The following is a 12,227-nucleotide window of genomic DNA, read 5'->3' as shown; positions in this document are numbered from 1 at the left end:
AAAAAAAAAAAAAAAAAAAAAAAAAAAAAAAAAAAAAAAAAAAACGAACTGTGGCTTTTGTCTACAGTTTAGAAATAAAAATAATTTGAAAGAGAAAACTCTTTAGTCCTTCCACTTTTGTTGGTGTTCTGAGTATATGAAATACATTTGAGGACTTCCCTTAAACAATTAGTCACAGCAACAAAAAATTAAGCAACCTAAAATTAATGGAGTTGATTCTTGTTCTTTACTACTATGAGTATCATCTAAAGTCTGAGCTTTAGCTATGATATACTCTAAAAACTAAATTAAAAGGTAGAATTTAAAGATATGTGGAAGGGTGGTAACTGGATCCCAGTTTTGAAAGAACTAGTCATTGTCATTAAATGATAATGGATCATGGATGTTATCTAATATAAACCTCTCATTTTACAAATGAAAAAAATGAGGTGCTGACAGGCAAGTGGCTTGTAATTAGTGGGTGGCAGATTTGAACCTAAATCATTATCTGATTCCTTATAATGTGAAACGTAATTTTTTGTATGCTATAGGAAAAGAACTATTATATAAATCAATCAATTCCCTCACATATGCTCTCTCTCTTTCAACATTTATAAGCTAAATGGAAATAGAATCTTCATCCTAATAGACATACCAGAAATAATAAAAATGAAGAAAATAGAGAAATGTAATCCTCCTTTGTCAAACTGCTGAATATATATGGAATTTCAGGTTTCTAAAGATGTGTAATTGTAAGCATAAAAATGTCATCCAAAAATATAGATTCTTTTTAGTCAATTGAAAAAAAAAAAAAACTATTCAATGTAAATACTTAGACACTGTAAGGGTACTGCTAAATTACCCTCCAAAAAAACTATTAGCAATTTGCTCTCCTATCAATTAGTGAGAGTTTTCCTTACAATCTCACAAATTACTGGATATTAAAACAGTTTAGAATTTTTCCCTTGTGGTGGGCCTCCCAAAAAAGGTTTATCATTCTAATTTGTGTTTCTCTGATTACTAAATTTTAGCATCTAAAGTATTTTGGCCACTGGCATTTCTTTATCTGTGAATTACTTGTGCATATACATGGCCTATTTTTCTGTTAGGGTCTATGTCTTTTTCTTACTGATTGGCTAACGCTACTTATTCTGTTATACATGGTACAAATATTTTCTTCTAATCATCACTTTTTTTATTGGTTTATGGTTTCTTTTGCCACAAACATTTTAATTTTACTATAGTCAATTGCGTCAGTCTTTTCCTAAGATCTTTGCATTATATGCTATGAAGTTAGTACTTGTATCACTTAGTGTCCTATCAGGAAAGCGAAATCACACAGTAACTAGTATAGGAAAGGTTTATTATTAACCATATCAGGGATCAGAGTAACAGAGTATAGGCTAATAAGAATTAAGAGATCACTAAAGAATATAGGAATAGCAGCTGTCAACCCCTAAGGCTGTTATATAGAGCACCCCGCTTCCACTTCTCCTCTACCCAATCCTGCCTGCAGAGCTGAGATCCAGACCTCGTTAGAACCTTGGTTCACTGAATGGTAGAGAAGTCACTGTGGTGCTGTGCCTGCCGAATTTGCTGGAAATCCACCCTCCAAATAGCAGAAAATCCACCCTCTAGGATGCAAGGGGAGGTATCTTGCCCAAGAGAGTCTAATGTGAAACCGACCCAGGGGTATGCTGGGGGAAGCTGCTGGCCTCTAGATGCCAGCCGCCTGCACTGCTGGAGAAGCCACCCGGGCTGTCAGAACCTGGTGCCGAAGAAACCAGTGAATGCTGAAGGATCCGGATGGGAGGAGCCCCAGAAACCGGAAAGAAAAGCACCTTCCGCTTGTATTACCTCTTCAGCGCCCTCTACTGACAAAGTTTAACATGGTGCTAGCTGGCAAAGGAGGAATGTATAAGAAGCCAAGCTCGATTTTCTCCTAAGCAACGATGAAAGAGGAATTGGAGCTGAGGGGCAGTAAACTGATACCTGGCACAGCGCTTTACTATACCTGACTTTATTTTTGTACATGATTTGAGACAACCTTAAACAGTATTTTTTTGTAAAGATAAAGTAAAATTGGAAACAATGTAAAGGTTCATCAATAATTATTGAATAAACTATGGTACTTCCATACTATAGATTACTATGCAGCAATAATGAGATGCATATCTAGATAAATGAACTAATATTATAAGTTCTCTAAATCGTATTGTTTAGTGAAAGTTAACATAAAATTTTAAACTATAAAATATTACTATATATTATAATATGTACATACACATGCACACACGCACATGCATACATGCAACGTGTTCAGACGTAGGAGTCCTAAGATTACTTTATGAGAATCTTTATAATTAACATCCATTTGCAAACCAATACTTAGTATGCTAAAGCAGCTCATATATCTCAACTGTGTTAGAAATGTCTTCATGCAATTTTTTTGCTCTGTTCTAGTTAACTTCCTATTTATAGATGCCAAAGAAATAAAGCCTATCTCAGGTCAAATGACTCAAATTTCAAATTGGTAAAATTCTTGGTATTTGTAACTTCACATAATAAAAATGTGTGTGTGTGTGTGTGTGTGTGTGTGTGTGTGTGTGTGTGTGTGTGTGTGTGATGTTTGTTTTTCTTTTAGGCTGAGGCTGAAAAGATAATTGCAGTTGCCTGGGACATTTTTCAGCCCCTTCTTTTTGGACTGATTGGAGCAGAGGTATCTATTGCATCTCTCAGACCAGAAACTGTTGGTAAGAATTTCAAAGTGGTACTCTTGCTGATATCAACTCTTTTTATATCCAGTTGAACTATCTTCAGTAGGTATGTGTTCAGTGGTTCCCATTGTCACAATTATATAAAAAGTTAATTATGATCTAAATTTTTTAGAGTAGTTGGTTAGAAAATAATGTCTGTCCATCTAAGACAGTAAACTTTATACCTTTAATATTGATTGAAATAGAAAAGTGACACTACTGACCACCATCCAAAAAATTCAGGCCTTGGGCCGACCCCATGGCTCACTCGGGAGAGTGCAGTGCAGCAGTGCTGCCACCGCGGGTTCGGATCCTATATAGGGATGGCTGGTGCACTCACTGGCTGAGCACGGTGCAGATGACACCAAGCCAAGGGTTGCAATCCCTTACCGGTCACGAAAAAAAAAAAAATTCAGGCCTTAAAATTTTTTTCCAAGGACAAGAATGTTCATCTAGCCTTGTTCTGATCAAGGGCCAGAATTTTAAAGATAACTAGTTAGTTCTTTGTTATGTACCCATGGAATAGAAATGTTTGTTCTTTCATTCTTTTATTCATTCACATATTTAAAAGTCGTTATATTAAAACTCTTGATTTATAGCACTGCACTTAAAAATTAATTTGCATACATATACTCATTATTTCCTCCTTTCCTCCTATCACTATATTCTTCCATCTGTACTAGGAATCTCATCCCCTGCTACCACCTTCTAAATTCACATATAGATTCCTCTCCTTTTCTCATACATCTTCATATATTCTAGTCATAGTTTTTTCCTCTTCAGAATTTAAAGTCTTTAATCTCTCTTAAAAAAAAAAAAAGCCTTCCATTCTGACACATGCTACAACATGGATGAGCTTTGAGGATGTTATGCTAAGTGAAATAAGCTAGTCACAAAAAGACTAATACATTATGATTCCAGGTAATGGGTAGATGTTGTTCAATGAATACAGAGTTTAATTTTTGCAAGATGAAAAAGTTCTGGAAATTGGTTGCATAATAGTGTGAATGTACTTAATGCTACTGAACTGTCCACTTAAAAATGATTTAGATGGCAAATGTTATGTGTATTTTAACTACAATTAAAAATAATATATAGTAAAATTAATATTAAAAATAATATATGTACATAATACGTATTATATACATTATATATATATCTCCTATCCCTTCTCCATTTCACTTCCCTAACACCTATTATGCCAACTCTCTCTTCCTCTTTTCAAATTTTTCAAAAGAATTGACTACATTCTCCTTTTACACTTCAGCTCCCATTACCTTCCTTAATACATTTTAGTCCAGTTTGTGCCTGATCACATAAACAACCATGCTGTCACCCAGGTTACATTGCTAAATCCAGTCTTTGTATTACTTGATCTCTCCACAGCGTTTGGTGCTATTGACTTTTTAAAATCACCCTTTTACATTGAGTTCTGAAACTTCATATTTTCCAAAGCCCTTTGAGTCCTTCTTTAAACCATATGAAGATTAAATGCCGCTCTTCATCAAACTTCTTTCCAAGGCCTTCTATGCTTCTCACTCTATATCACTTCTCTGACTTTGTCTGCACCAGTTATGTCAATTATAAACTATATAGTTCGAAAATCTTTATCACTAAGTCAGTATATCCACTCGCTGATTGGATATCACCTCTTGTATGTCCTAAAAAACTTCAGATTCAGTATGTTTAAAACTTCCTCATCATACTCTCCCCAAACCTTCAGTGTTTCCTTCTGAGAATGGTATCAACTCTTTGTATCTTGTACTTCAGGTAGCAGATACTTTTGAATATCTACCAACCTGGGAGAAATACCCTTCCACAAAGAGCCACAAACCTTTTCCATATAGAAAAAATGTTGCAGATTCACAACAGAACCTCCTGTTAAGGTCTATCTGTTGTTTTACCAGCCCTTTGAACTTGAGAAAGTTATTTACCCCTTCTGAGCTTCAGTTTTTGCAACTGTAAGATGGGACTAATCAGCCCATAGCTTGTTAAGGATTAAGTAAAATAATGCACTTAATATTCAGTCATGGCATTCCTTGGCCTGCAGATGCAACACTCCAATTTCTGCTTCCATTCATGTGGCGTTTTCACTGTGTCTCTTCACATCATCACTTATGAGGATACTAGTCACATTGGCTTAGGAGCCCACCCTACTCCAGTCATTTTAACTTTACTAATTACATCTGAAATAAGCTTATTTTCAAAATAAGGTCACATTTGGGGCCGGCCCGGTGGCGCACTGCTACAGTGCGCCGCTTGGGAGCACGGTGGCGCTCCCACCGAGGGTTCGGATCCCACATACAGACCGGTTCCCGCTCACTGGCTGAGCGAGGTGTGGGCGCAGCACCGAGGGTTGCGATCCCGTTGCCAGTCCCGGTCCGGTACGGGTGGGACACTGAGGGTTGCGATCCGTTGCCGGACACGAAAAAAGACAAAACGGGAAAAAAAAAAAAAAAAAATTCAGTGTAGCACCCGGCACAGGGTAAACACTCAGCAAATGTTGCTTTCCAAAAATCACCCTAACATTCAAAAGTCACTTTGGCCCATGCCATTCTCAGGTCCAGTAGCTTGCAGCAGCCCTAGTCACAATCCCTTATTTTGCACACCAAGATGAACTTGTCTTTATTAGCAAAGGACTGAATGACATAGCTATGTGTGATGTTAATATACATCAATACATGTTGTAGATTGCCAGTGTCAATTCTAATTGGTCAGTGCCCAGCCAGCTCTGTCTGATTGGCTGATTCCCTCTGTACTAGCTGATAAATATTCTGAATATTACCTCTGGTCTTATACTCTGTAAGAATTCTCAACTATTTTGATGAAAATATTATTTTTTCCTTTTCCTATGCCATCTTATCAGTTTGTTTATACTTTTCACTTACCATATAGAATATGAATTAGTTGTTTATGTTTTTCTTCCTCTGACTTTGGGTTTATAGACAAAGTCTGTACATTATACATTTTTGTGTACCAAGTACCTAGTTTAAAGCTTATTATGCATTATATCATTTAATAAATTCTTGCTAAATAAACACATGGAAGAAAGTGTGGTTCTTCCTATGAAGCATAAGAGATGTAACATTCAGATCTCCTTTATAAGAATCCAAATACGTTTAATTAATTTCTGGTTTTAATCTAGGGGAAACACCTTATTTTAAACAAATGGTCTGATTGATCCTTAATATTAATTTTTTGATATATTATGCCTAACCATTTTTGTATTTTTAATTTTTAATATTTTACAATTATTTCTGTTGATAGTATTTTGAATTAGTAACCCTGAAATGATATTGCTCCCCTAGCATTTCATTATTTCTAAAAATTGAGTATTTCTTACAGGACTTTGTGTTGCCACCCTGGGCATTGCAGTATTGATACGAATTTTGACTACATTTCTGATGGTGTGTTTTGCTGGTTTTAACATGAAAGAGAAGATATTTATTTCTTTTGCATGGCTTCCAAAGGCCACAGTCCAGGTAATGATGGGTAGGATGGCGTAGTATATTAGCCACTATTTTTACATGATGCCTTGAAATGTTGAATGAGAGTTTATTTAATTTTGGTGAAAACGAATAAAGTTGGAATTATGAAAAGAGTTTATACTAATCTACTCTTTACAAGTTTTATTTTTGGTATATTGATTCCTTAAATGTGACAGCTCATTTAAATTTCTTTAGATCACCAAGGTACAACAAAAATCTAATAAATCCCTTCACCACAAGAAAGCAATAATAGCAGGAAGGAAGGGTTTGAATTTTTATCAGTCATAGTTCTCTAAATCACCCAAAGTGAGAGTTGTTAACTCTTCATTTCAATATCTTCCAGGAAGAGAGTGAAACAAGTAGCATGGCCCATCTTAATGTTTGAAAATACTTCAATGTCAACATGATTGATGACTAATTATGCTTAATCAAAGTCTTTATATACAATGTAGAAAAATAAAAAAGAAAATATATTGAAGGAATGAAAAAGAAGATATATTGAAAAACAACTCAGGGCTGGCCCATGGCTCACTCAGGAGAGCGTGGTGATGGTAACACCAAGGCCACGGGTTCGGATCCCATATAGGGATGGCCGGTTAGCTCACTGGGTGAGCGTGGTGCTGACAACACCAAGTCAAGGGTTAAGATCCCCTTACCGGTCATCTATAAAAAAAAAGAAAAGAAAAGAAAAACAACTCAGAAAATGCTTTATTGATTTCCTAGATTATTACTTGATATTAATTATGCAAAACTAACTGAACGTCCTCACAAATGTCTAACTTGCTTGACTCAAAATTTGTTCTCTCCAATGAACAAGTGATAAATAAAGCACTTATAGATAGGTGCTTGAAATTGTTGACAGTACAATTGGTAGAATACCTATAATTGCTAATTAAATTAGAAGTGTATAGATTATGATTTGTTGCAAATTTAATATATCCCTTATTGTATTGTATATTTTCTGAAAAATTATATGAAACAAGATTTTTAACTGTTCCATTCCTGATTATTTTGCAATTACTTAAATATGCAAATTTCTATTTTTGTGGAGTGAAAATCAGGTATTCTTAATTTAGGAGGCTTTGGGGGATGTGTATACTCTGTAATTATATTCCAGATTTTATGTGGTTGTGGGCTTGCACATTATTCCAGAAAAGATTTTTTTTCCATCAAATTTTCAGAGATGTCTGAGGCATAATAGCTAAGAATACTGTGAGAATAATGTACTAAAATAAATGGAATTATTTTTCCCTAAAAGTATCTCTACTTCCACACTACTTCTGGTAACTTCTGTAGGTAAATATCAAAATAATGACTCTAATAGTTTAGGTATGAAATATTTGTTTCTAAACATTAAAATTTGAAAGATGGCACTTTCCTACCATCAAAGCAAATTTTAAAATAAAGAGAAATTATCTAGGATGTGTTGGATAACGTATGTCCTGTGGAAGCAAGTATTATATAGAATTTTCTTTTTTCTTTTGGCACTGCACAAAAAACAAGACTTTCTTATGTGTATATTTTCTGTATTAGTGTTTTTTAAACTTTTTTGGTCCATGGCCTACTATAAGAAATATATTTTAAACCACAACCCCCAAATGTACATACATATACAATAGAGAACTGAAAGAGAAAGATACGTCATAATGTAATATGTGCAGTTCTTGTCAAGAATTCATTAAATGTCAAGTTTGTTATGGCACAGGGTAATCTGCAGTAGTAAAGAGCCTCCAAATACAGAGCCTAAATGAGATAGAGTTTTATTTCTCTCCCACCAATGGTCCAGGATGGGCATCCCAGCGCTGGTAGAGAGACCACCATACTCAGCATGTGCCTCCCATCCATGGGTTCAACTTTCACCATTTCTCATCCAGTGGGAAGGGAGAAAAGAACAAGATATGTATGCCTGTTCCTTTTCAGGGAACAATCTACACATAGCTTTTATTACTTCCACTCACTTCTCTTAGATACACAGCTACATGTAGTTGGCAAAAGAAGCTGGAAAAACAAAAGGTCTCTATTTGGAGAGACCAGCTAAAACTCAGGAGTTCTGTTATAGAAGGGAAAAAGGACAGTGAGATATTTGTGGGCAACTAGTAGTCTCTGCCATTGTGTGTGATGCACATTGATATTTTCTCTTCTGTTTCATTATCTAGAGACTAACATTGTTCTGCTCTGTGGAATAAGGAGATAACCAGATTGATCAATATATTTTTTCCCCATGTGCACTGATAATATTGCATTTTGTCTTAAAAGAAAATGAGAATTTATATTATACTTTCTAATACATACATTTTAAATAAAACATTTCACCAACTCCTGAGACAAAGAGTTAGCCAAATACCTAATAAGATTAACTTCAAGTTTTAAAGGTACCTACCACTTTTATGTTTCATGATGTCTGTATTAGTTTAGACTATAAAAGCAATACATATTTATTTAAAACTTCGCCATCTTCAGTAAGTATCACTGCATTGTTTCCATCTTGTTCTTTCTTAATTCCAAATCCCTGAAGATAAAAGAATAAGACAACCAGTAACTTTCATCTTTATTTAGAAGAAATTTAGTACATAGAACTTTGCATTATATTAAAGTAATATTTTGAGTCTATATTTACCTTGTGTTTTGAAATGTATTTGCCTAATATTTATGTAACCCTACCTTATGCAGATAGGTACATATGAATCATCAGTCTGTCCTCATGCAAGGGCAAGGAGATTTTAGATAATCAAAACCAACTACCGTACACTTTGAAAGAAGACGAATAGAACTTTTTTAATTGAGCAAAAGAACAAGAATTTGTTTTTGCAAATGATACAACAATTCACTTTTTTATATGTGCTTGTCTTATGTTTCCAATTTTACCCTTAAACTTTTATAGGCTGCAATAGGATCTGTGGCTTTGGACACAGCAAGAGCACATGAAGAGAAACAGTTAGAAGCATATGGAATGGATGTTTTAACAGTGGCATTTTTGGCCATCCTCATCACAGCCCCAATTGGAAGCCTACTTATTGGTCTGCTGGGCCCCAGGCTTCTCCAGAAAGTTCAACATCAAAATAAAGAGGAAGAAGTTCAAGGAGAGACTTCTATACAAGTTTAGAGGTGAAAAGAGAGAATGCTGAACATAATGATTAGAAAGCTCCTACAAGAGGCTACTTTTATCAAAATGGATATTTAAATATGTAATGTTTAAGCTGGAAACGTAGTAGAACCAAAAGCCTGGCTGTTTCTTTAAACAGCATTTTTAGCCCTTTCCCTTTCCATGTGGGTGGTGATGTTCCAAGCCTTGAATTGTTTCTCTTCCCTTTTTGTTTTTAAACATCATAATGTATTCCCTCAATTTCTACCTTACTTTGCCTGCTAATCTGCCTCTTCTCCATTTCTACCTCTTTTACTACCTTTCTGTGAATTATTGTAACTGATTGGTCCCACCAGAATTTTAAAGTACACCAAGTATCTTCATTGGTTCTTCCTTTTGCCCCATCTGGATGTCAAAAGACTTTATCCTATCCCCCAGCTGACCACCCGAGTCCTTCATTCCAGCAGCCCATCTGAGTCTTTCTTCCCCTAGAAAGTGTTCTGATCTAGCCCTTTCTTATTTGTTTCTTGTGACCCACATCTTCAGGCTCTTCCAGTTCGCTAGGTGAGAGATAGCTAATTTTCTGATATATGCTGGCTTCATAAATAGTATATTAATTAGGATAATATAAGCTGCTCTCATGAAGAAACAAAAGATACAGTGGTTGAAAGAAAATCGAATTTTATTTCCTTCTCCTGAAACTGGCTGTTTGGTTGATGCTGGCAGGGTTTCTCTCCTCATGAGGTCTGTTCAGATACCCATGTCCTTCTGTCATGAAGCTCTGCTGTGCCCTAACTTAGCACATGGGTTAAAGAGGATCTCTCCCATGTCTCCTTTCTAGCCCTCAGGAAGAAGGAAAAAAGAAAGTGCAAGTAATACATCTCTCCTCTTACATTCTCTTGGTGATGACCATTTCCAGCTGTGAGGAGGCTGAGCATTGTATCTAGCTAAGCATATGTATTCCTGGGTGGAATGAAAGATCACATCTGGGGGCCAGAACTACCATTGTGTTGGGTGTTACCATCACTTAGTAGCATATTCTTGCATGTTAACAAAGGTTTTTGGAAGACAGTATCTTAAACTAGAAGAGTGACTTCTACGGCAGGAATTTCATACATTGTGACATGCCAGCAGAGAAAATATATAAGAAAGGCTTATCTGAAAGTCTTATTTGCATAGGTCACATTTTATCCCACTTAGCAACAGTCCATCTCTGTTTTTGTGTCTCACCCATAAGTTCCTTTTCTCTCTAGGTCATTTCCTGCCTAGTTGCTAAAATAATCATGTTCAAATACAGTTTACAGCTTTTTATACACATATATATGTATACTTGAAGTGTTTATTACTTCTTGTCATATCTCGCCTAAATTCTTTAACCTAGAATTCAAAGTTCAATGTAATCTTGACGTATATGCTGAATATGTATTGAATGAATTGTGAATATTCTAATACCACCAAGCCAATCTGCATAAAACCTGTCCATTCCTCACTTCATTAGACTACTGGTCCAGCCCTTTCTACCATGGCTTTCACCTCTATTCAAAACTAGTTTAATATTCACCTCTTCTAACTAGGCTTCAATTTTATGTTAGCCTACTGTGGTTACTCTATGGTACTGTATTTCTTTAGTGTTTATGTTCTTAATTTGCACTGGATTAATTTAGATCAAAGAGCAGATGGGTATTTCAAACTGAACTTCATTGGTTAGGTAAAATTTGGTGGGGGTACCATAAATTTAATACTCCTCTGGTCCTCTACTTTTGCAGGTTCTGAAACTAGATACATTCAACAAACACTTATTGAAAGCCTTCTTGATCCAGGGACATCATCAAGACTAAACAAACGCTGTAAATACTTGTTCTTCAATGCCCTTTTTTTCCCCCTAGGGTCAGTGCTATACATCTCCTTTCTGAGAAGTATTTTTTTTTTCCAGGCTGACTGATTAGGTTTCAGCTCTTTAAGTTATTGTCACATACCAGTATTTTTCTCTTTGGTATTAATCCCAAATAACCTTGATTGAACTTGGATTTCCCAAGTCCTCTGAATTTCCTCAGTCATACATTTGCAAATGATCTCATATATTAAATTTTTTAAAAATAGTGTTGATTATCTTTTATGATTATGAAATAATACATTTTTATTGCACAAAATTTAGAACACAGAATACAAGGAAGAAGACTAAAATTATTCTTACTATAAACACCCATTTCATTTTCGTTCTTTTAAATTTTATTCCTGCACTTCTGGGGAATGCCTTATGTTCAGAAAGATATATCAGTTACTCAGTTAGGTGGGCAAAAGGCAACATAAGTACTTTACATTTGACTTTTGTGAAGATATTTCAATTGAAGAATTTTTGTTGTCTATAATGAATGCTAAGCCTTCAAGAACTATTTATTCATCTGGCAGTATTCAAATATTCATTTTGCTGCAATGAGTAAAACAGAGAAATCCAGCCTTCATGGAGTTTATGTTTTAAAATCCATTCATTCCCTCCCTCAAAGTACACTTATGACTTGCCTCCTATGTGCCAGGCATTGTGCTAAGTACTAGGGAATACAGTGATAAAAAAGATTCAAGGGGGGGCCGGCCCAGTGGCGCACTGGATAGTGCGCCGCTTAGGAGGCGCGGCAGCGCTGCCGCCCGAGGGTTCGGATCCCACATACAGACCGGCTCCCGCTCACTGGCTGAGCGAGGCGTGGGAGCAACACCGAGGTTTGCAATCCCGTTGCCGGTCCCTGGTCCGGTACGGGGGCAACACTGAGGGTTGCGATCCGTTGCCGGACACGGAACAAAAAGACAAAAAACAAAAAAAAAAAAAAAAAGTACACAGTTCAGTGGCCCTTAGGGTTCTGCATTCATCACTACCACAAGTTTTAAACATTTTTATTACTCTGAGAAGACATGTCACACCCTTTTGAT

At 35.8% G+C, this 12,227-nt stretch overlaps 1 protein-coding gene across 1 annotated transcript in view; it reads left to right on the top strand.

The window, feature by feature from the left end:
- Positions 1 to 12,227, top strand: part of SLC9B2 (solute carrier family 9, subfamily B (NHA2, cation proton antiporter 2), member 2) — a 61,046-nt gene that overhangs the window by 46,737 nt on the left and 2,082 nt on the right. The window contains exons 10-12 of the mRNA XM_008580907.1: positions 2,624 to 2,732; positions 6,081 to 6,217; positions 9,105 to 9,328. Of these exons, the coding sequence (XP_008579129.1) occupies positions 2,624 to 2,732; positions 6,081 to 6,217; positions 9,105 to 9,326 (468 nt within the window). The 3' untranslated portion in view covers positions 9,327 to 9,328. The remainder of the gene's footprint in view (positions 1 to 2,623; positions 2,733 to 6,080; positions 6,218 to 9,104; positions 9,329 to 12,227) is intronic.

This window comes from Galeopterus variegatus, unplaced genomic scaffold (assembly GCF_000696425.1).
Source record: "Galeopterus variegatus unplaced genomic scaffold, G_variegatus-3.0.2 Scaffold88, whole genome shotgun sequence".
NCBI lineage: Eukaryota > Metazoa > Chordata > Mammalia > Dermoptera > Cynocephalidae > Galeopterus > Galeopterus variegatus.
The sequence above is the reverse complement of the archived record's forward strand: the minus strand, read 5'-3'. Positions and strand labels throughout refer to the sequence as shown.